General features: G+C 47.3%; 1 protein-coding gene across 1 annotated transcript in view; it reads right to left on the bottom strand.

Annotated features, from left to right (window-relative positions):
* STARD9 (StAR related lipid transfer domain containing 9) overlaps window positions 1-25,594 on the bottom strand; it is a 495,399-nt gene that overhangs the window by 139,734 nt on the left and 330,071 nt on the right. The window contains exons 16-18 of the mRNA XM_063947652.1: window positions 16,871-17,050; window positions 9,131-9,170; window positions 7,928-8,065 (exon numbers count right to left, since the gene is read on the bottom strand). Of these exons, the coding sequence (XP_063803722.1) occupies window positions 7,928-8,065; window positions 9,131-9,170; window positions 16,871-17,050 (358 nt within the window). The remainder of the gene's footprint in view (window positions 1-7,927; window positions 8,066-9,130; window positions 9,171-16,870; window positions 17,051-25,594) is intronic.

Genomic DNA, 25,594 nt, shown 5'->3' with positions numbered 1-25,594 from the left:
TCTGGTAGGAGGTGCATAGAGGGAGGAGCCAGCCCACACTCTCAAACTATTAAAGTGCCAATGGCTCCTAGTGGACCCGTCTATACCCCATGCTACTAATGTGGACCCCAGCATCCTCTAGGACGTAAGAGAAATTAACAGTATAAAAGGTGACAGACAGATTTTCTAGGAAAACACTGTAACGTAGCATTTTGTTTGCCTATACACCTGCACACAGAATATAGGCATACTGCATATAATTTTAATCTGCATAGTCTGTGTGTATGTGTGTCTTATTCACTTAGTGATCGAATAAGATGCATTTTCTGGAAAAAATGCACAAAAAGACACCCAGCATTAATAACTGCGCTCATGACTAGGCACGACTAGAAGATCTGTATAACACGACTGCAGCAACGATGAGGGAGGACATATCTGTACGTTGCTAGTACAACAGATTGGATCACTAAGGAAACACTAAAAAATGTGTTAGCGGATATTCATTTAACCCATATTCCCAGTATGTGTGTCCTCAACATACCTAGGGGTGACTGATCTCATGCACTGTTTAATACGGTACGTGTGAGAACATATATCAGGTTATATACAAATGTGCAAGATGCCTGGTGTGCCAAGGACACAGCAGGAGATTGTGCTGATTACTGTGATACATGACTCTTGAATACAGTCTGTATACAGAGCACAACAGAACTTGCATTTAAAACTCAACTGCGGCTGCTACATTGTAGCACTTTACACACAGATTCAGAGACTCAGTCACACACAGATATACTAGTGTCATATATCACATTAATCCGCGCAGTCTCCTCTTGCATCCTAGTCGCATCGCATTGTGACTAAGACGCATTTTCGGCAGAAAGGGAACAAAAAAAAAAGACACTCAGGGGTCTTTTTACTAAGCCTTAGATGGAGATAAAGTACCAGCCAATCCGCTCCTAGCTGTCACAGGCTGGGTTTGAAAAATGACAGTTAGGAGCAGATTGGCTGGTACATTATCTCCATCCAAGGCTTAGTAAATAGACCTCTCAGCGCTAGAAGATTCTCCCGCGACCTGGGGTGCCAAGAGGTGCTGTTTGGTGTGACTGCAGCAAAGATGAATGAGGACATATCTGTACACTTCCTAGATTATAGTTTTCAGTACAATATAATTACATTATATTTATGAAAAAGAGGATTCTATGGGCACTTAAAAAATGTCAGACATAGTAGCATACATTAATGTTAGCTACTAACTTACTTCCCTATGTGAACAGGGCAACTAAAATGGTGCATGGCCTACATCGCAAAACATACCCAGAAAGACTAAAAAATCTCAATATGTATAGTCTGGAGCAGAGAAGGGAAAGGGGGGGAAATAGGATTTTAAATACCTACCGGCAAATCCTTTTCTCATAGTCCATAAAAGATATTGGGGACAGAATTAGTACGATGGGGAATAGACGTGTCCATAGGAGCCAGTGCACTTTAAATTTCTTCAACTGGGTGTGCTGGCTCCTCCACTCTATGCCTACTCCAACAGGTCAGATATTGGTAAAACAGTGCCCGAAGGAGAATTACATACTTGAGAGAAGGAACATAACAAGAATGGCAGTGAGATTTATACACCAGCACACCAAAACATAACCGGGCCAGCAACGGCTGGCAACATTAACAGCAACAGTTGAACAGGTAACACATAACAGAGAACCTGCAGAAGTCACCGCACAGAGGCGGGCTCCCAATATCCCTTATGGACTACGAGAAACGGATTTACCGGTAGGTATTTAAAATCCTATTTTCTCTAGCATCCATAAGGGATATTGGGGACAGAATTAGTATGATAGGGGATGTCCCAAAGCTTCCAGAATGGGCAGGAACGTACGGAGACTGCTACAGCACCGCCTGCCCAAACTGGGTATTCTCTTTGGCCAGGGTATCAAACTTGTAGAACTTCACAAAGGTGTTCTTCCCCGACCAGGTAGCGGCTTGGCATAGTTGCAAGGCCGAGACTCCATGGGCAGCCACCCAGGAAGAGCCCAATGACCTTGTAGAGTGGGCCATCAAAGACTTAGGAACAGGTAAGGCTGCCGACACATAGGCCTGTTGGATAGTAAGCCTAATCCAACGAGCAATGGACTGCTTTGAAGGACAACCCTTTTTCTGCGCATCATAGAGCACGAACAAGGAATCCGTCTTCCTGACCCGAGCTGTGAGTTTGACATAGATCTTCAAAGCGTGCACCACATCCAAAGACTCCGGAGGAGCCGAGGCGTCAGGACAAGACTGAATCACAATAGGTTGATGCAGATGGAATGCGGAGACAACCTTCGGCAGGAACTGCTGTCTAGTCCAGAGCTCCGCTCTGTCCCTGTAAAAGACCAAGTATGGACTTTTACACGATAAGGCCCCCAATTCTGAGACGCGTCTAGCAGAAACCAGGGCCAACAACATCACTGTCTTCCATGTGAGGCACTTGTCTTCTACTGTCATCAGAGGCTCAAACCAGGAGGACTGTAGAAATTGCAACACCACATCCAAAGCCCAGGGTGCCGTAGGCGGCACAAAGGGAGGTTGTATGTGGAGCACACCTTGTAAGAAGGTCTGAACTCCTGGCAAGACAGCCAATTTCTTCTGAAAGAAAATTGAAAGAGCTGAAATCTGGACCTTAATGGAACCCAGACGTAAGCCTTTATCCACACCAGCCTGCAGGAAACGTCCCAAGTGACACTTGCACCAAGAGACTTATCTCCTCCAGATATGATGATGTTTTGACGTCACAGGTTTTCTGGATTGCACCATAGTGGCAATGCCCTTTTTGGAAAGCCCTTTGTGAGGTAGGATATTCCGCTCAACTTCCATGCCGTCAAACGAAGCCGCCATAAGTCTGGGAAGACGAACGGTCCTTGCTAAAGAAGATCCTTTCGTAGTGGCAGAGGCCTAGGGTCTTCTACGGACATGTCCAGAAGAGTTGCATACCATGCCCTTCGGGGCCAATCCGTCACAATCAGGATTGCTTGGACACTGTGATGTCTGATCCGTTGGAGTACCCTTGGGATCAACGGGATCGGAGGAAATAGGTAGACCAGCCGGTAAGGCCAAGGTAACATCAGTGCACCCACTGCACTCGCCTGAGGGTCCCTGGTTCGCAAGCAGTAGCAACGAAGCTTCTTGTCGACAATCTGTTGAAACACCTGAGGATGTAATCCCCACTCCCCCGGGTGGAGGTTGTGGCGACTCAGGAAGTCCGCTTCCCAGTTGTCCACTCCCGGATGAAAATTGCGGACACTGCTCTTGCATTTCTTTCTGCCCAGAGAAGTATTTTTGACACTTCTTGCATGCAGGTCTTGCTTTTTGTCCCTCCTTGTCGATTGATGTACGCCACTGCCGTGGCGTTGTCCGACTGAACCTGGATCGCCCGATCCCTGAGAAGAGGGGAGGCCTGAATCAGAGCATTGTATATCGCTTAAAGTTCCAGAATGTTGATCGGGAGTAAGGCTTCTTGGGCAGACCACCTGCCCTGGAACTGCGCCCCCTGGGTGACAGCTCCCCATCCTCGTAGACTCACATCCATCGTGAGGAGGGTCCAATCCTGAATCCCGAAACGTCGACCATCCAGCAGGTTGGAAGACTGCAACCACCATAGGAGCGAAATCCGGGCCTGGGGTGACAGCCGAATCATTCGGTGCATCTGGAGATGTGAACCGGACCACTTGTTCAGGATGTCCAATTGGAAGGGTCTGGCATGGAACCTTCCGAACTGTATCGCCTCGTATGAGGCCACCATTTTTGCCAACAACTTTATGCAAAGATGAATGGAAACTCGAGCAGGACGGAGAACCATGCGAACCATTTCTTGAAGTGTTCTCACCTTGTACTCTGGGAGAAACACCCTTTGAGCTACAGTATTCAGTATCATACCCAGAAACAGGAGCCGTTGAGACTTCTGTAGATTGAGGATCCACCCGTGGTGAGACAGAAGCTGGATAGTGCAATCTATATGCAGCAGTAGAACTCCCTGGAACTTGCTTTTAGCAGGAGGTCATCCAGGTAAGAGACAATGTTGACCCCCTGGACTCTGAGCTGGAACATCCTTTCCGCCATCACCTTCATGAACACCCTCGGAGCTGTAGACAGGCCAAAGGGCAATGCCTGAAACTGGTAGAGATCGTTCAGTAGGGCGAACCGTAGATAGGCCTGATGAGGAGGCCAAATCGGGATATGCAGGTAGGCCTCCTTGATATCCAGGGACACGAGGAATTCTTGTTGTTCCAGGCCCGCGATCACCGCTCTCAAAGATTCCATCTTGAATTTGAAAACCTCCAGGTAAGAATTCAAGGACTTCAGATTCAAAATGTGTCTCTAACTGACCAGTCTGGTTTTGGTACCACAAACAGACTGGAGTAGTAACCTTGTCCTTGTTGTAGTAGGGGTACTGGAACAATGACCTGGGACTGGACCAACTTGTCGAAGGCCAGCAGTAGTGTAACACGCATATTTTCCAAACCTGGCAAGCCTGATTTGAAAAATCGTTGGGGAGGAGCACCGTCGAACTCCAGCTTGTAACCCTGAGAGATAAGGTCCCTTACCCAAGAATCTTGGCAGGAACCGACCCAGATGTGGCTGAAGTGACGTAATCGAGCCCCCACCGCAAGATCCCCTCGGGGTGGGTGGGCACCGTCATGCTGAAGTCTTAGAGGAAGCTGAACTGGGGCTCTGGTCCTGAGATCTGGCAATGGCTGGTTTCTTAGGCTTACCTCTGGAGCCTCTAGCTGCATTGGAGGCACCCCTGGCCTTAGATCGAATTCTGGAGGACCGAAAGGACTGAGTAGACGGTCCCGAGTAGGTACGTCTAGCAGGTGGAGCCCCTGAAGGGAGAAACGTGGATTTTCCAGCAGTAACTTTGGAGATCCATGCATCCAATTCCCCTCCGAAGAGCCATTCACCTGTGAAAGGAAGAGATTCCACATTACGTTTGGAGTCAGCGTCTGCAATCTAATGACGCAACCATATGGCTCTGTGAGCAGACACAGCCATAGCAGTTGTTCTAGCCTGTATATTGCCAATCTCTTTTAGGGAGTCACAGAGGACTCTTGCCATGTCCTGAATGTGTTTAAGTAAAGTAACAGTAGTAACCAAGGTCATATTCCCAGAAAGGCCCTCTTGAATTTGAGTAGCCCATGTATGAATGGCATGCTTCATCCAGCAACCAGCAATGACCGGCCTTTGAGCTACACCTGCAGCAGTGCAGATAGATTTTAGAGTGGTTTCTATTTTCCTATCCCCCAGGTCCTTTACCGTAAAGGAGCCCAGAGCAGGGCGCACCGCCTTTTTTGGAAAGGCAAGAGACTGATACATCCACTGCTGGAGATTCATCCCAGAATTTCCTGCCTTCAGGGGAAAAAGCGAAGGTATTTAAAAACCTTTTGGACACCTGATATTTTTTATCTGGCTATTTTAAATAAATCACCCAATTCTTTAGAATCAGGAAACGTGACAGTCAGTTTGTCTTGAGGGAGGAGAAATGACTGCTGATTAGTAGAAACCTCCAGGGGGAGCTTTAACACATCCTGTATAGCCAATATAAGGGGTTCAATACCCTGCGTAGGGGTGGAGTCCCCGCTTATGGGGTCCGTATCATCCCCATCATCCTGTAAATCATCAGTATCTGATAGTAGTGCTGGTAAAGAACGTTTTTGTGCACCTGCATTGGACAGGGAGGGGCGTCTTGCAGCTAATTTTGCCACAGCTTGCTGCAGTACTTGAGTTTTACAGGCATTTGTAGTGAGCTAAGATGACATATCTGACATCATAGTTTTTATAGCCCCCAGCCAGGAGGGCTCTTGACTCTCCCCCACATCGTTATCAGCATTCTGAGATGACTGACTACACTGCTCACATGATATTGAGCATAAGAAAAACAGGTATAATACACATACAATACGGCCTGAAAGACAACACAAGCCTTCCTATATCACGTGAGAGGAGACACAGGAGAGAGGACAACAGCGCTGCACAGCCCCAGTGAGGCTGTCAGCGTTTTTATAAGTAAACAACAGTGAGTCTGTATTATGAAAAATCCTACAGAGGGATGTTACTTGTGCACACTATAGCGGCTCTCCCCCTCTACACCCGGTACCAGTGATACAGGGACGGTTATGGAGGAGCTGCTGAGGCTATGCCAGTCTCACGCAGGGGCTACAGCGGGTCCCCCCCCCAGGAGGGACCCATACGCCCCACCCGCGCTTCAGCCGCACAGTGAACTGCCGATGATCACCTTCAGGCAGCGTTAGGGGTGTGCGGCATACTGCAGCTGCAACAGCCAAGGCACCATGCCCCGATGAACAAACAGCCCCTCAGTGTGGAAGCGGCTCTGCACCTCAAGAGGCCAGTGGCCGCCCCCCCCCCCCCCCCCCACTCCCACTCCCACAGCGCAGGTATGCTGTTGCCCAAACAGCATACCGAAAGAAATAAAACTTTTAAAAGAAATTGAAGAAAAACTCTGGAGCTTGCAGAGTGTGCATCCTCTCCTGAGGGCACTTTTTTCTAAACTGACCTGCAGGAGGAGGCATAGAGGGGAGGAGCCAGCACACCCAGTTGAAAGAATTTAAAGTGCACTGGCTCCTTTGGACTTGTCTATACCCCATCGTACTAATTCTGTCCCCAATATCCCTTATGGATGCTAGAGAAATGATAGAAACTTTCAAATATATCAATGGTTTTAAGTCCAGGAGGGAAACATTCTTCAAATGAAGACAAGCAATAGGACACGAGGACATGCACTGACACTGGAGGGGGGTGAAGAAATAAGGATCAAATGAGATTGGAGATAAAAATATGGTTAAAAAAAAAAGGGGCAGACTAGATGGGCCAAGTGGTTCTTATCTGCCGTCAAATTCTATTTTTCTATGTAATAGCAGAGGTAAGAGAATGGCAAAAATGATCCAAAGTGCTAGAAACTAGATTCCCATTTCTAGATCTAGGCAGTGATAACTGAGCTGCATTAAGCTGGAAAAAGGCTAATTGAATAACAACTGAAGTCTCATCATCTATTCCAAAAAGAAAATAGAAGGAATGTAAAAAAAAATATGTTAAAAAGTGTAAACATGAAACATTGGTGACCTTTACAGCTCCAAAACTAGACATACTGTACATATTATACAAAACTGCAATGGTGTTGATGCTTTATTTTAAAAAAAATGGTGCTTAGCTTTCTGTTTAAATGTGATCTTCCTCCCACATCTTTTGGCAGCATTTACATTGGTAGTAATTCTTGGAGTGCACAGGGAGATTCATAGAGAATGTCTGTACAAATGACTGCTCTGAGCGACATACCCAGAGAGACTGCAGGGGGAGACATGCACAGTAAGCTCTGTGTCACTACTGCCAAACAAACCATTTAAAGGGGACATTGTCTTTTCCTTCAATTCAGGCATGCAAAGATAAAGACCATCGGAGCATTAAGAATCTGTCGTTCTAATTGAGTTTCTGATACTGAGGTGATGAGGGGTCACAGATGACATCAATCTCAGATTACGGAATTGCACTATCAATGTATAACTATTAATATTGGATCCTACAAAGGAATTGGATAACCAGCTACAGGCAGTGCTGCCATTAGATATGGTGGGTCCCATAACAGGTAAAACAGACAGGATCCCTCTCCCAAAAAAACACGTGAAATGTTACCCATAGGCTACCACAGCGGCCGGGGCTTGGTAAATCTGTCAGCACAGCAGCTGTTGATGTCGGACATGGAGGGATGGCTGCAGATATGGACATATCTGTCCCTCTTTGGTACATCTTGGGCATACTTAATATTTGTGGGTACAACACCCTTTTTTGGGAGATATGACACAAAAATACTTTAATAAACAGACCCCAAATTCAGAAATCCATGGATACGTGAAGAATGGAATTCATACACAAGAAGTCCAATGAAGTGACCCACCTTGTGACAGACGGCAGACTTCCGTGACTTCCTGGCCGTTCACTGTGCACAGCGCTCCTGGGTCTGACCGCAGCTCCACAACCCCACAGTTTTTCTCAATTACACAGTGATCCTGCTCAATGCACTCACCCTGCAACACTGACATCAGCAAGACGTGTGGTCAGCGAGTTCTCAATCAGCAAAAGACTCAAACAAGCAAATGTGAGGTATGGCAGTCTGCACTATACTGTGTCTCCTTCTATTGTTATAATCTATATATAAAGTGCCACGCGGATTGCATAGTGCTGTACACGGGGGTGGGGGTGAGGGGTGAGGGGGGGGGGGGGGGGTACGGATCACAAGAGTTTATATAAGAACATTAGATAGTTACACACAAGTCTATAAACCTACACACACACACACATACATAGACAGGTCAATGTTCCAGGATGGCACAGTGCCCTTCCTCAGGAATGTCATTCATGTATGTACTGGATGGCCATGAGGAAAGGAAACGGTGACCCGACTTGTTCCCATGACTTCATTATTGTGTAATAGTTTTGTTGGGAATACAGTTCTTTTCTGTAAAACTCAAATTAGTGTCGCCTTAGTTTCATTATGCGGAGACCTGGAGATGTAGTGAAACGTGCGTCTAAGGGCTGTATAGGTGAGTGACGGTAGTGTGAACATGAGTTTGGTTGGGACAGGAAGCCACTAGAGGGACTGGCAGAGGAGGGCAGCAGCAGGGGTGAGGCAACAAGCAAAATCAGCTAATGAAAGACTAAAGAGGGATGTAGCATGACTGTTATGGTGGTCCGTCATTTTGACGGGCTGGTAATTAGTCTATAATAAATGCTTAATACTTAGATTGTATATGATCCAATAGTCGCTTCTAAGACAATATGAAATTAATGAGTATTTAAAAGACGTTCATATAAGTTATCTCAATACACACATACTGTAAAAACAAATAAATTCCACAATAAAGTCCATTTTGCTTAGCAAAGCTGTGCACTCCAAACAGCCACATCAATATTAATGTGTAAAGATCATATATTGTTTTAAATGAACAAATCTAAACCTATTTAGGGTACATTTTTACCGCTAAGCTTGAACGGTGCAGGTAACTGAACAGGATGAAACACTACCTGGTTCTTGGATGTGTCATAGGAATTCATCCTGCAATGTGTAATGTGATAAACGTACACAGCTGGCAATGCTTACCTATATCATGATCCCCTCTGCCAATGTTCGTTGCTCCTTCCTAGTCAGTCACGGAACAGAGAAATGAAGCAGTCATTAAAACCAGGAGATTAGGAGCTCAAATACAGACACCTCAAAGAGCACAACACAGCTAGAACACCAGAGCTTTGTGTCAGCACACACACAATGTGACACACAAGGCAATGTGTTATACCTTCTTAGGTAGAGGAAGATATCAGAGGCTAATTACTGCAAATCAGAAATGACCAGAAAAGCGTCATCTGAACATGGGGAGAGGAAAGAAAGAGCGAAACAGAGACAGACAGACAGTGAGACATACAAGACAAAGAGAGGGAGACAGGCAGAGAGACGGAGACAAGCAGAGAGATGGAGAGGGAGACAGGCAGAGAGATGGAGAGGGAGACAGGCAGAGAGATGGAGAGGGAGACAGGCAGAGAGATGGAGAGGGAGACAGGCAGAGAGATGGAGAGGGAGACAGGCAGAGAGATGGAGACAAAAGACAAAGATTTAGAGGCAGCAGATATACAGGCAGAGGGGGGGAACCAGACAGACCGGGAATGAGTGAGCCAGACAAACAGAGTGAAAGTTAGCTAGACAAACAGTGAGTCAGGCAGACAGTAAGCAAGAGAGAGAGAGACAGGTAGGCAGAGATATAGACAGGCTTAGACAGACAGGTAAAGAGAGAGAGGGAGCCAACAAGACACAGACAGTGAGACAAAGTAAGCCAGATATGCAGAGAGATTGAGAGTGACAGAGAGAGAAAGGCAGACAGGGAGACTGTAAGATTTATTTATTTAATAACAGTTTCTTATATAGCGCAACAAATTATATTGCACTTAGAGAGAGAGAGAGAGAGAGGGGAAAAAAGTGAAATTATGGCTTAACTGGTCAAAGCAAAATATGTAACATTTGATATAATTCAACATTAAAGTCTATGGTGTCATTCAATTAACCGCATTTACTGTGGGCTAACTGATCCACCAAGGCTATTCAATTAGCCTATAAGTGCGGCTGCCGGCAGCTATTGTCGGCCATTTGTTTTCGGTACCTCAGCAGGCTCAGGAAAAAAAAACTGATAATTTGTGGCAGTGTAAGCACATAGGTCCATGAACTTATCATGGATGCCATGTGTTTTCACCCAAAAATAGATACTTTTTCATCCGCAAAAAAACTGGGCTAGTAGGCTACTAAACAGTAGATGAGATTTAACCAGCTTCCATTGCTCACTGTGACTATTATCCTAGAACGAGATTAGTAGTTACATGTAGTGATTTATCATCAGTACACACAGTATTTGTTTAAAGCAGGAAGCTCAGATGAACTTTACTATTACAATTTAAAAGTGGAAGGCAGGATTCATTTACAGTAAAGTAACATATGCACCTAGTGTGTTTTTGGAATAAATAATAAGAATTTACTTACCGATAATTCTATTTCTCGGAGTCCGTAGTGGATGCTGGGGTTCCTGAAAGGACCATGGGGAATAGCGGCTCCGCAGGAGACAGGGCACAAAAAGTAAAGCTTTAGGATCAGGTGGTGTGCACTGGCTCCTCCCCCTATGACCCTCCTCCAAGCCTCAGTTAGGATACTGTGCCCGGACGAGCGTACACAATAAGGAAGGATTTTGAATCCCGGGTAAGACTCATACCAGCCACACCAATCACACTGTACAACCTGTGATCTGAACCCAGTTAACAGTATGATAACAGCGGAGCCTCTGAAAGATGGCTCACAACAATAATAACCCGATTTTTTTGTAACTATGTACAAGTAATGCAGATAATCCGCACTTGGGATGGGCGCCCAGCATCCACTACGGACTCCGAGAAATAGAATTATCGGTAAGTAAATTGTTATTTTCTCTATCGTCCTAGTGGATGCTGGGGTTCCTGAAAGGACCATGGGGATTATACCAAAGCTCCCAAACGGGCGGGAGAGTGCGGATGACTCTGCAGCACCGAATGAGAGAACTCCAGGTCCTCCTCAGCCAGGGTATCAAATTTGTAGAATTTTGCAAACGTGTTTGCCCCTGACCAAGTAGCAGCTCGGCAAAGTTGTAATGCCGAGACCCCTCGGGCAGCCGCCCAAGATGAGCCCACCTTCCTTGTGGAATGGGCATTTACATATTTTGGCTGTGGCAGGCCTGCCACAGAATGTGCAAGCTGAATTGTATTACACATCCAACTAGCAATAGTCTGCTTAGAAGCAAGAGCACCCAGTTTGTTGGGTGCATACAGGATAACAGCAAGTCAGTTTTCCTGACTCCAGCCGTCCTGGAACCTATACTTTCAGGGCCCTGACAACATCCAGCAACTTGGAGTCCTCCAAGTCCCTAGTAGGCGCAAGGCACCACAATAAGCTGGTTCAGGTGAAACACTGACACCAACTTAGGGAGAGAACTGGGGACGAGTCCGCAGCTCTGCCCTGTCCGAATGGACAAACAGATATGGGCTTTTTTGAGAAAAAAACCACCAATTTGACACTCGCCTGGCCCAGGCCAGGGCCAAGAGCATGGTCACTTTTCATGTGAGATGCTTCAAATCCACAGATTTGACTGGTTTTAAACCAATGTGATTTGAGGAATCCCAGAACTACGTTGAGATCCCACAGTGCCACTGGAGGCACAAAAGGGGGTTGTATATGCAATACTCCCTTGACAAACTTCTGGACTTCAGGAACTGAAGCCAATTCTTTCTGGAAGAAAATCGACAGGGCCGAAATTTGAACCTTAATGGGCCCCAATTTGAGGCCCATAGACACTCCTGTTTGCAGGAAATGCAGGAATCGACCGAGTTGAAATTTCTTCGTGGGGCCTTCCTGGCCTCACACCACGCAACATATTTTCGCCACATGTGGTGATAATGTTGTGCGGTCACCTCCTTCCTGGCTTTGACCAGGGTAGGAATGACCTCTTCCGGAATGCCTTTTTCCCTTAGGATCCGGCGTTCCACCGCCATGCCGTCAAACGCAGCTGCGGTAAGTCTTGGAACAGACATGGTACTTGCTGAAGCAAGTCCCTTCTTAGCGGCAGAGGCCATAAGTCCTCTGTGAGCATCTCTTGAAGTTCCGGGTACCAAGTCCTTCTTGGCCAATCCGGAGCCATGAGTATAGTTCTTACTCCTCTACGTCTTATAATTCTCAGTACCTTAGGTATGAGAAGCAGAGTAGGGAACACATACACCGACTGGTACACCCACGGTGTTACCAGAACGTCCACAGCTATTGCCTGAGGGTCTCTTGACCTGGCGCAATACCTGTCCCGTTTTTTGTTCAGACGGGACGCCATCATGTCCACCTTGGTATTTCCCAACGGTTCACAATCATGTGGAAAAACTTCCCGATGAAGTTTCCACTCTCCCGGGTGGAGGTCGTGCCTGCTGAGGAAGTCTGCTTCCCAGTTTCCACTCCCGGAATGAAACACTGCTGACAGTGCTATCACATGATTTTCCGCCCAGCGAAAAGTCCTTGCAGTTTTTGCCATTGCCCTCCTGCTTCTTGTGCCGCCCTGTCTGTTTACGTGGGCGACTGCCGTGATGTTTTTCCCACTGGATCAATACCGGCTGACCTTGAAGCAGAGGTCTTGCTAAGCTTAGAGCATTATAAATTTACCCTTAGCTCCAGTATATTTATGTGGAGAAAAGTCTCCAGACTTGATCACACTCCCTGGAAATTTTTTCCTTGTGTGACTGCTCCCCAGCCTCTCGGGCTGGCCTCCGTGGTCACCAGCATCCAATTCTGAATGCCGAATCTGCGGCCCTCTAGAAGATGAGCACTCTGTAACCACCACAGGAGAGACACCCTTGTCCTTGGATATAGGGTTATCCGCTGATGCATCTGAAGATGCGATCCGGACCATTTGTCCAGCAGATCCCACTGAAAAGTTCTTGCGTGAAATCTGCCGAATGGAATTGCTTCGTAGGAAGCCACCATTTTTACCAGGACCCTTGTGCAATGATGCACTGACACTTTTCCTGGTTTTAGGAGGTTCTTGACTAGCTCGGATAACTCCCTGGCTTTCTCTTCCGGGAGAAACACCTTTTTCAGGACTGTGTCCAGAATCATCCCTAGGCACAGCAGACGTGTCGTCAGGATCAGCTGCGATTTTGGAATATTTAGAATCCACCCGTGCTGTTGTAGCAGTATCCGAGATAGTGCTACTCCGACCTCCAACTGTTCCCTGGACTTTGCCCTTATCAGGAGATCGTCCAAGTAAGGGGTAATTTAAGACGCCTTTTCTTCGAAGAAGAATCATCATTTCGGCCATTACCTTGGTAAAGACCCGGGGTGCCGTGGACAATCCAAACGGCAGCGTCTGAAACTGATAGTGACAGTTCTATACCACGAACCTGAGGTACCCTTAGTGAGAAGGGCAAATTTGGGACATGGAGGTAAGCATCCCTGATGTCCCGGGACACTATATAGTCCCCTTCTTCCTGGTTCGTTATCACTGCTCTGAGTGACTCCCTCTTGCTTTGAACCTTTGTAAGTGTTCAAATTTTTTAGATTTAGAATAGGTCTCACCTAGCCTTCTGGCTTCAGTACCACAATATAGTGTGGAATAATACCCCTTTCCTTGTTGTAGGAGGGGTAATTTGATTATCACCTGCTGGGAATACAGCTTGTGAATTTTTTTTTTTTTTTTTTTTCCATACTACCTCCTTGTCGGAGGGAGACCTTGGTAAAGCAGACTTCAGGAGCCTGCGAGGGGGAAACGTTTCGACATTCCAATCTGTACCCCTGGGATACTACTTGTAGGATCCAAGGGTCCTGTACGGTCCCAGCGTCATGCTGAGAGCTTGGCAGAAGCGGTGGAAGGCTTCTGTTCCTGGGAATGGGCCGCCTGCTGCAGTCTTCTTCCCTTTCCTCTATCCCTGGGCAAATATGACTCTTATAGGGACGAAAGGACTGAGGCTGAAAAGACGGTGTCTTTTTCTGCAGAGATGTGACTTAGGGTAAAAACGGTGGATTTTCCAGCAGTTGCCGTGGCCACCAGGTCCGATGGACCGACCCCAAATAACTCCTCTTCCTTTATACGGCAATACACCTTTGTGCCGTTTGGAATCTGCATCACCTGACCACTGTCGTGTCCATAAACATCTTCTGGCAGATATGGACATCGCACTTACTCTTGATGCCAGAGTGCAAATATCCCTCTGTGCATCTCGCATATATAGAAATGCATCCTTTAAATGCTCTATAGTCAATAAAATACTGTCCCTGTCAAGGGTATCAATATTTTTAGTCAGGGAATCCGACCAAGCCACCCCAGCTCTGCACATCCAGGCTGAGGCGATCGCTGGTCGCAGTATAACACCAGTATGTGTGTATATACTTTTATATGATATTTTCCAGCCTCCTGTCAGCTGGTTCCTTGAGGACGGCCCTATCTATAGACGGTACCGCCACTTGTTTTGATAAGCGTGTGAGCGCCTTATCCACCCTAAGGGGTGTTTCCCAACGCGCCCTAACTTCTGGCGGGGAAGGGTATACCGCCAATAATTTTCTATCGGGGGGAACCCACGCATCATCACACACTTCATTTAATTTATCTGATTCAGGAAAAACTACAGGTAGTTTTTTCACATCCCACATAATACCCTCTTTTGTGGTACTTGTAGTATCAGAAATATGTAACCCCTCCTTCATTGCCCTTAACGTGTGGCCCTAATAAGGAATACGTTTGTTTATTCACCGTCGACACTGGATTCAGTGTCCGTGTCTGTGTCGACCGACTAAGGTAAACGGGCGTTTTAAAACCCCTGACGGTGTTTTTGAGACGTCTGGACCGGTACTAATTGTTTGTCGGCCGTCTCATGTCGTCAACCGACCTTGCAGCGTGTTGACATTATCACGTAATTCCCTAAATAAGCCATCCATTCCGGTGTCGACTCCCTAGAGAGTGACATCACCATTACAGGCAATTGCTCCGCCTCCTCACCAACATCGTCCTCATACATGTCGACACACACGTACCGACACACAGCACACACACAGGGAATGCTCTGATAGAGGACAGGACCCACTAGCCCTTTGGAGAGACAGAGGGAGAGTTTGCCAGCACACACCAAAAAACGCTATAATTATATAGGGACAACCTTATATAAGTGTTTTCCCTTATAGCATCTTTTTATATATTTCTAACGCCAAATTAGTGCCCCCCCTCTCTGTTTTAACCCTGTTTCTGTAGTGCAGTGCAGGGGAGAGCCTGGGAGCCTTCCCTCCAGCCTTTCTGTGAGGGAAAATGGCGCTGTGTGCTGTGTGTCTCCCGCTCTTCAACGGATTCTGGCAGGGGTTATATATCTCCATATAGCCCCCGGAGGCTATATGTGAGGTATTTTTTGCCAAAAAATAGGTTTACATTGCCTCCCAGGGCGCCCCCCTCCCAGCGCCCTGCACCCTCAGTGACTGCCGTGTGAAGTGTGCTGAGAGCAATGGCGCACAGCTGCAGTGCTGTGCGCTACCTTAAGAAGACTGAGGAGTCTTCTGCCGCCGATTCTGGACCTTCTTCTCTTTTCAGCATCTGCAAGGGGGCCGGCGGCGAGGCTCCGGTGACCATCCAGGCTGTACCTGTGATCGTCCCTCTGGAGCTAATGTCCAGTAGCCAAAGAAGCCAATCCATCCTGCACGCAGGTGAGTTCACTTCTTCTCCCCTAAGTCCCTCGTTGCAGTGATCCTGTTGCCAGCAGGACTCACTGTAAAATAAAAAACCTAAGCTAAACTTTTCTAAGCAGCTCTTTAGGAGAGCCACCTAGATTGCACCCTTCTCGGCCGGGCACAAAAATCTAACTGAGGCTTGGAGGAGGGTCATAGGGGGAGGAGCCAGTGCACACCACCTGATCCTAAAGCTTTACTTTTTGTGCCCTGTCTCCTGCGGAGCCGCTATTCCCCATGGTCCTTTCAGGAACCCCAGCATCCACTAGGACGATAGAGAAATACAAGATATAGGGCCGGATGTAATGACGTCTGAGTTCGGTGGCCGTGCAAGATGCCGGCCGAACTCAGACGTTTTTTAAAGGGATGGTTCAGCCGGCATAATGCACGGCCGCTGAACTTGGGCGTCATTACATCCGGACCATGGTATATGAGAAGCACAATACACCTGTATATAGGCTCACCACTCTTTACCTTACACTGCTAATAATGGCGGGTTCCCTCAGGAGCTCAGTGTCCTGTCAGTGGGGAACGGGACCATTAACCCTTCAAGAGGTTGAGCCGTTCCCCCCCATAAGTCCCACGAAGCAGGCAGGATGGTGCCAACTAGCCCTACCTGAAAACAACAAACATTTAAAATAAATGCAGAAAACTCTTCAGGAGCTTCCTTTTCAGTGTGACCGGCTCCTCCGGGCACATTTTCTAAACTAAGTCTGGTATAAAGGGAGGAGCCAGCCCACACTATCAAATTCTTAAAGTGCCCATGGCTCCTAGTGGACCCGTCTATACCCCATGCTACTACATGGACCCCAGTATCCTCTAGGACGTAAGAGAAAAAAGTTTGATGAGTTTTGTTTTATTGACATCACTATGCCCAAGTATCAGTACCACGGGATCCTGGAGACAGGAACCTCACATGCCTCCTATTAACACCTACCCATGTTTTATGACATTTCTACACCTGGTTACATTGCCATGTTTCTGCCTTACAGATGATAATCCTGGACAATATTCAGTGCTGAATGTAAAGCACAGCACACTGCATTAGAGGATCATAGTGGCTGGCCATGTACCTACAGAAATACATACCCTAAGGTGATAAATCACCACTCCAGTGCTTAGTAGGTCATCGTCCATGGCAATGAGATGGGGCAAGCTGGAGTCTATCGTCACTCCCGTTTTACCCTTGTTGATATCCACATTGTATTCTTCAACAAGGGCTGCTTTATCCGTCCACTTGTCCGTCCAATCTTTGGTGAGCTGCTCAATCTGTAATCACATAAAAATAAGATTTTAAACCTACCGGTAAATCTTTTTCTCGTAGTCCGTAGAGGATGCTGGGGACTCCGTAAGGACCATGGGGATAGACGGGCTCCGCAGGAGACATGGGCACTTTAAGAAAGACTTTAGATCTGGTGTGCACTGGCTCCTCCCTCTATGCCCCTCCTCCAGACCTCAGTTAGAGAAACTGTGCCCAGAGGAGACGAACAATGCGAGGAAAGGATTTTTGTTAATCCAAGGGCAAGAGTCATACCAGCCACACCAATCACACCGTATAACTTGTGATATACTATCCAGTTAACAGTATGAAAACGACATAGCATCAGTCCAAGACTGATGAGACTATAACATAACCCTTATTTAAGCAATAACTATATACAAGTCTTGCAGAAGTAGTCCGCAATTGGGACGGGCGCCCAGCATCCTCTACGGACTACGAGAAAAAGATTTACCGGCAGGTTTAAAATCTTATTTTCTCTTACGTCCTAGAGGATGCTGGGGACTCCGTAAGGACCATGGGGATTATACCAAAGCTCCCAAACGGGCGGGAGAGTGTGGATGACTCTGCAGCACCGATTGAGCCAACAGGAGGTCCTCCTCAGCCAGGGTATCAAACTTATAGAACTTTGCAAAGGAGTTTGAATCCGACCAAGTAGTAGCTCGGCACAGCTGAAGCGCCGAGACCCCTCTGGCAGCCGCCCAAGAAGAGCCCACCTTCCTAGTGGAATGGGCCTTGACCGATTTAGGTAACAGCAATCCCGCCGTAGAATGCGCCTGCTGAATCGTGTTACAGATCCAGCGAGCAATAGTCTACTTTGAAGCAGGGGCACCAATCTTGTTGGTTGCATACATGACAAACAGTGCTTCAGTTTTTCTGACTGTAGACAATCTGGCCACGTAAATTTTCAAAGCCCTGACCACATCAAGGGACTCGGGATCCTCCAAGTCATGCATAGCCACAGGCACCACAATAGTTCATATGAAAGGATGAAACGACTTTTGGCAGGAATTGTGGACGGGTCCGCAATACCGCTCCATCCATATGGAAAACCAGATGGGGGCTTTTATGTGATAAAGCCGCTAATTCCGACACTCGCCTAGCCGAAGCCAAGGCTAATAACATGACCACCTTCCAAGTGAGATTTTTCAACTCCACCGTTTTAAGTGGTTCAAACCAGTGTGACTTAATGAAACTTAACACCACTTTAAGGTCCCAAGGCGTCACCGGAGGTACAAAAGGAGGCTGAATATGCAGTACACCCTTCACAAAAGTTTGTACTTCAGGGAGAGAGGCCAATTCCTTTTGAAAGAAAATGGATAAGGCCGAAATCTGAACCTTAATAGATTCTAATTTTAGGCCGAAATTCACTCCAGTTTACAGGAAGTGAAGGAAATGGCCCAGATGGAATTCTTCCGTAGGAGCATTCCTGGCCTCACACCAAGAAACATATTTTCGCCATATACGGTGATAATGTTTAGATGTCATGTCCTTCCTAGCCTTTATTAGGGTAGGAATGACCTCATCCGGAATACCCTTATCCGCTAGGATCCGGCGTTCAACCGCCATGCCGTCCAACGCAGCCGCGGTAAGTCTTGGAATAGACATGGCCCCTGTTGCAACCGGTCCTGTCTTAGAGGAAGAGGCCACGGATCTTCTGTGAGCATTTCCTGCAGATCCAGATACCAGGTCCTTCATGGCCAATCTGGAACAATGAGGATTGTTCTCATTCCTCTCCCTCCTACCATTCTCAACACCTTGGGTGATACATTGACCGACTGGAACACCCACGGTGTCACTAGGGCATCAACAGCTACTGCCTGAGGGTCTCTTGACCTGGTGCAATACCTCTGTAGCTTTTTGTTGAGGCGGGACGCCATCATGTCTATCTGTGGCAGTTCCCACTGACTTGCAATCTGTGCGAAGGCTTCCTAAAGAAGTCCTCTCTTGGATGCAGGTCGTGTTTGCTGAGGAAGTCTGCTTCTCAGTTGTCCACTCCCGGAATGAACTGCTGAAAATGCGCTTACATGATTTTCCGCCCAGCGGAATCCACTCTGCTCTTTGTGTCGCCTTGGCGGTTTACATGAGCCACTGCGGTGATGTTGTCTGACTGGATCAAAACCGGTAGGTCGCGAAGCAATGTTTCCGCTTGCTGAAGGGCGATGTATATGGCCCTCAGCTCCAGGATGTTGATTTGAATACAAGTTTTTTGACTTGACCCAAAGACCTTGGAAGTTTCTTCCCTGTGTGACTGCTCCCCCACCTCGGAGGCTCGCGTCCGTGGCTACCAGAATCCAGTCCTGGATGGCGAACCTGCGACCCTGCAGAAGGTGAGCACTCTGCAGCCACCATAGGAGAGACACCCTGGCCCTAGGGGACAGGGTGATTACCTGATGCATCTGTAGATGTGATCCGGACCACTTGTTCCATAGATCCCATTGGAAAGTCCTCGCATGGAACCTGCCGAAGGGAATGGCCCCGTAAGATGCCACCATCTTTCCCAGGACCCGAGTGCAGTGATGCACTGACACCTGTTTTGGCTTTAATAGGTTTTTTACCAGTCATTAGTTCCTGGGCCTTCTCTATCGGAAGATAAACCCATTTCTGGTCCGTATTCAGAATCATACCCAAGAAGGGCAGACGAGTCATAGGAACCAACTGTGACTTCGGGATATTGAGAATCCAGCCAAGTTGCTGTGACACCTTCAGCGAAAGTGACACGCTGTTCAACAACTGCTCTTTTGATCTCGCTCTTATTAGGAGATCGTCCAAGTATGGGATAATTGTGACTCCTTGCTTGCGTAGGAGCACTATCATTTCCGCCAATTCCCCTGAAATTGGTAATGACAATACTGTACCATAATTCTCAGGTACGCCTGATGGGGTGGATAAATGGGAACATGAAGGTATGTCTAGATACACCATAAAATCCCCCCCTTCCAGGCTGGCGATGATCGCTCTGAGCGATTCCACCTTGAATTTGAACCTTTTCAAGTATAGGTTCAGAGATTTTAATTTTAAAATAGGTCTGACCGAACCATACGGTTTCGGGACTACAGCCAAGGTTGAGTAATATCCCCTTCCTTGTTGAAGGAGGGGAACCTTGAGCACCACCTGTTGGAGATACAATGTGTGAATTGTATTTAATATTATCTCCCTTTCTGGGGGAGAAGCCGGTAGGGCCGATAAGGAAAACCGGCGAGGAGGCACCTCTTCGAATTCCAGCTTGCAACCCTGAGAAACAATTTCTATTGCCCAGGAATCCACCTGTGAGTGAACTCAGATGTGGCTGAAGAGTCGAAGACGTGCTGCCACTGGGGCGGACTCCCTTAGCGGAGCCCCAGCGTCATGCAGTGGATTTAGTAGAGGCCGGGGAGCACTTCTGTTCCTGGGAACTAGCTGTGCCTGCGCCCTTACCTCTGGTAAGAATGGACGCTCCTCGTACTTTCTTGTTTTTCTGCGACCGAAAGGACTGCATTTGATAATGTCGTGCTTTCTTAGGCTGTGAGGGAATATAAGACAAAAAATTGGATTTACCAGCTGTAGCCGTGGAGACCAGGTCCGAGAGCCCTTCTCCACACAATTCCTCACCCTTGTAAGGTAAAACCTCCATATGCCTCTTTTAGTCGGCATCACCTGTCCATTGCATGTTCCACAGGACACGTCTAGCAGAAATCGACATAGCGTTGACTCTAGGACCCAGTAGACCAATGTCTCTTTGAGCATGTCTTATATATAAGACAGCATCTTTTATATATCCTAGGGTCAATAACATGATATCCTTATCTAGGATTTCAATCTCCGCTGATAAGGTATCTGTCCACGCTGCTACAGCGCTAAAAACCCCTGCCGACATAATCGCCGGTCTGAGTAGTGTACCAGAATGTGTGTAAATGGACTTCAAAGTACTTTTCTGCATGCTATCTGCAGGATTCCTGAGGGTAGCTGTATCTTGGTATGTCAGCGCTACCTTTTGGGTAAACGTGTCAACGCATTGTCCACCCTAGGGGAGGATTCCCATCGTATCCTGGCCCTAGCAGGGAAAGGATACGCCATGACAATTCTTTTGGGAAACTGCAGTTTCTTGTCTGGAGATTCCCGCTCTTTTTCACACAATACATTTGGTTCATGAGAGGGGGGAAATGTTATCTCAGCTTTCTTCCCCTTAAACATGTGTACCCTCGTGTCAGGGACAGATGGGTCATCAGTGATATGCAAAACATCTTTTATTACAATAATCATATATTGAATACTTTTCTGCCAGTTTTGGCTGTAACTTTGCATCATCGTAGTCGACACTGGGGTCAGACTCCGTGTCGGTATCAGTGTCTATTATTTTGGATAGTGAGTGTTTTGAGAGTCTGAAGGTCCCTGCGACATAGGGACAGACATGGGTAGTTTCCCTGTCTAATCTTTTGTGCAATAAATTTACATCAGCACTTAATTCCACATATCCAGTCAGGTGTCGGCGTTGTCGACGGAGACACCACACACACAAACATTTGCTCACCCTCCTCCTTAGAAGAGCCTTTTACATCAGACATGTCGACACACACGTACCGACACACCATCTCAGGGAATCCTCTTATCTGAAGACAGTTCCCCCACAAGGCCCTTTGGAGAGACAGAGAGAGAGTATGCCAGCACACACCCAGCGCTAATACCCCAGGAAAAACACACAATGTGTTTACCCAGTAGCGCTGTAATACTATTATTTGCTGCCAATTATGTGCCCCCCCCCCCCCTCTTCTCTGAAACCCCCTTTCACCGTGGATAAGCAGGGGAGAGTCCGGGGAGCTTCCTCTCAGCTGTGCTGTGGAGAAAATGGCGCTGGTGAGTGCTGAGGGAGAAGCCCCGCCCCCTCGGCGGCGGGCTTCTGTCCCGCTTAAATATAATAAAAACTGGCGGGGACTCTTTATATATACAGTGCCTAGCTGTATATATATATCTCTTTTGCCAGAAATGAGGTTTATATTGCTGCCCAGGGCGCCCCCCCCTGCACCCTTACAGTGACTGCCGTGTGTGAGGTGTGTGGGAGCAATGGCGCACAGCTGCACTGCTGTGCGTTACCTCAGTGAAGATCATGAAGTCTTCTGCCGCCTCTGAAGTCTTCTTTTCTTCTCATACTCACCCGGCTTCTATCTTCCGGCTCTGTGAGGAGGACAGCGGCGCGGCTCCGGGACGAACTCCAGGGTGAGACCTGTGTTCTGACTCCCTCTGGAGCTAATGGTGTCCAGTAGCCTAAGAAGCAGAGCCTTGAAACTCACAGAAGTAGGGCTGCTTCTCTCCCCTCAGTCCCTTGATGCAGGGAGTCTGTTGCCAGCAGGCTCCCTGAAAATAAAAAACCTAACAAATATACTTTCTGTCAGAAATCTCAGGAGAGCTCTCTGAAAAGCACCCAGTCTCCACTGGGCACAGTATCAAACTGAGGTCTGGAGGAGGGGCATAGAGGGAGGAGCCAGTGCACACCAGATCTAAAGTCTTTCTTAAAGTGCCCATGTCTCCTGCGGAGCCCGTCTATCCCCATGATCCTTACGGAGTCCCCAGCATCCTCTAGGACGTAAGAGAAATAAAAAATAAAAGTCTGACAACAACTGCAAGAGACTGCAATGTCATTTGTCATGTATTCATCTGACAATCCGTTATCATTTATAATCATGTCTAGCAAACAAAAACGGACAGTAATTTATAAACAGCGGAATATTTCAATTCTAACATCTATTGCTGCCCACACATGTACCGATATCTCTGCACTATGGTGGTCATTCCGAGTTGATCCCTAGCTGCATTCGTTCGCTGTGCAACGATGAGGCAAAAAATCGGCACTTCTGCGCATGCGTATGCGGCGCAATGCGCACACGCGACGTACTATTACAACAAACTATGTAGTTTCACACAGGGTCTAGCGAAGCTTTTCAGTCGCGCTGCTGGCCGCAGAGTGATTGACATGACGCGGGCGTTTCTGGGTGGCAACTGACTGTTTTCAAGGAGTGTTCTGAAAAACGCAGGCGTGCAAGCAAAAACGCAGGCGTGGCTGGCTGAACGCAGGGCGTGTTTGTGATGTCAAAACAGGAACTGAACAGTCTGAAGTGATTGCAAGCGCTGAGTAGCTCTGAAGCTACTCTGAAACTGCACAAAATTTTTTTATAGCCGCTCTGTGCACTTCGCACTTCTGCAAAGCTAAAATACACTCCCAGTGGGCGGCGGCATAGCGTTTGCACGGCTGCTAAAAACTGCTAGCGAGCGAACAACTCGGAATGACCCCCAATGTCTGAGATTATCTGAGATTGGCCGGACAGTTATTGGACATGCCCGGAAACACTGCAAGCAGACGACCACTATCGGTCATCTTCCAAGTGCTCCGAGTGACCCTGTGTAGTCCAACCTGCTAAGACTGAACGATAAAACAGCCATAACAATGTGACCATCTGGATAGTGCTCTGGTCGTCTGCTGTGCAAAACAGCAAGATCCTGGCCCTGTGTAACAAGCACAATATGTAACTATGTGAAGTAACAGGGGACATTTGTTGAGTTGTACTCTGGGGGGAATCATGTTGAGTTGGACTCTTTCGAAAATCAAACTGTAACCGTAACGTGCGTCCTAAAAAGAACGCCATTTGCTTGTTATGAGGAGTCTTCATGGTATCCTATTTCATCATCACTATTGCCACTGTGGAACTTGCACCAGGGTCAAACATCCGTCTCCTGGCAGGCACATATTTGTCACTGTCACAGTCTTCATGGGCACATGATACACTTACACATCACCCCCACTCTCCCCCGCCAATCTGTCTTTTCAATCATAAGGATCAGCAAGCGCAACATGATGTAGACAGTAAACACAAGTAGTGCTTCATATGCATGCACAGATGTAGAATGCACATTTTACACAGTAAAACGCATTAAGCCTCTAACTGAACATAGATACTGAATCCCTCACTGCTTGCCCCCTGTAACTACCAAAAACAGCTTGATGGGTCAATAAAAAATAGGATTTTAATACCTACCGGTAAATCCTTTTCTCTTAGCCCGTAGAGGATGCTGGGGACTCCGTAAGGACCATGGGGTATAGACGGGATCCGCAGGAGACATGGGCACACTATAAGACTTTGAATGGGTATTAACTGGCTCCTCCCTCTATGCCCCTCCTCCAGACCTCAGTTAGAAAACTGTGCCCAGGGAGACGGACATTTCGAGGAAAGAATTTATTGTTTAAAACACGGTGAGTGTCATACCAGCTCACACCACGAACATACCGCAGAACGTGGCAGTCAATAGAATACCAGCCAACGGCATGAACAATACACAGCCCCGTGCTGAGAGAATATGTAACACAACCAGTGTGTCAACACAACCACTAAGTAAACACTGCACGGCATGGCATGCACAATGTCAGCAACAGCCTGACAGAACAGAAACACCACAAGAGTGTAACCATCACCAATAACTGCAGACACAGTACGCACTGGGACGGGCGCCCAGCATCTTCTACGGACTAAGAGAAAAGGATTTACTGGTAGGTATTAAAATCCTATTTTCTCATACGTCCTAGAGGATGCTGGGGACTCCGTAAGGACCATGGTGTTTATACCAAAGCTCCAGACCGGGCGGGAGAGTGCGGACGACTCTGCAGCACCGATAGAGCAAACATGAGGTCCCCCTCAGCCAGGGCATCAAACTCGTAGAGCTTAGCAAAAGTGTTTGAACCCGTTCAAGTATCCACTCGGCCAAGTTGAACTGCCGAGACTCCTTGGGCATGCGCCCAAGAAGAGCCCATCTTCCTAGTAGAATGGGTCACCACCGACTTCGGTAACGGCAATCCAGCCGTAGAACGAGCACGCCGAATCGTATCACAGGTCTAGAGTGTAACAGACTGCAACGACGCAGGCGCCCCAATCACGCTGGAAGCATACCGGACGAACAGAGCCTCTGTTTCTCCAATCTGAGCCAAATTGGCGACATAAATATTCAAAGTCCTGATTACATAGAGAGACTTTGAATCAGCCAATGCTTAAGTAACCACAGGCATCAAATAGGCTGGTCTCTGCGAAACACCGAGACCACTTTTTTGGCAGAACTATTATCCGAGTTCTCAATTCCAATCTATCCACCTGGAAGATCAAACAAGGGCTCTTGTGAGACCCAACCGCTACCTCCGACATCCGCCTTGCGGACGCCAAAGCCAAAAACATGACCACTCTCCAAGAAAGAAATTTTAACACAACCTTTCATAAAGGTCCCAATCATTGTGACACAAGAAAACGCAACACCACGTCAAGGTCCCACAGTGCCAATGGAGGCACAAATGGAGGTTGGATGTGCAGTACTCCTTCCATGAAGGTCCGAACTTCCGGAAAGGTTGCCAATTCTTTCTTGAAAGAAAATTTATAAGGCCAAAACCGCACTTAAATGGAGCCTAACTTTAGGCCTGCCCCCACCCTTGCTTGCAAAGAATGGAGAAGAACGACCCAGCTGAAATCTTCCGTAGCAGCCTTCTTGGATTCACACCAAGACACATATTTTCTCCAAACACG

Source organism: Pseudophryne corroboree, chromosome 12, assembly GCF_028390025.1.
Source record: "Pseudophryne corroboree isolate aPseCor3 chromosome 12, aPseCor3.hap2, whole genome shotgun sequence".
Lineage (NCBI taxonomy): Eukaryota > Metazoa > Chordata > Amphibia > Anura > Myobatrachidae > Pseudophryne > Pseudophryne corroboree.
The sequence above is the reverse complement of the archived record's forward strand: the minus strand, read 5'-3'. Positions and strand labels throughout refer to the sequence as shown.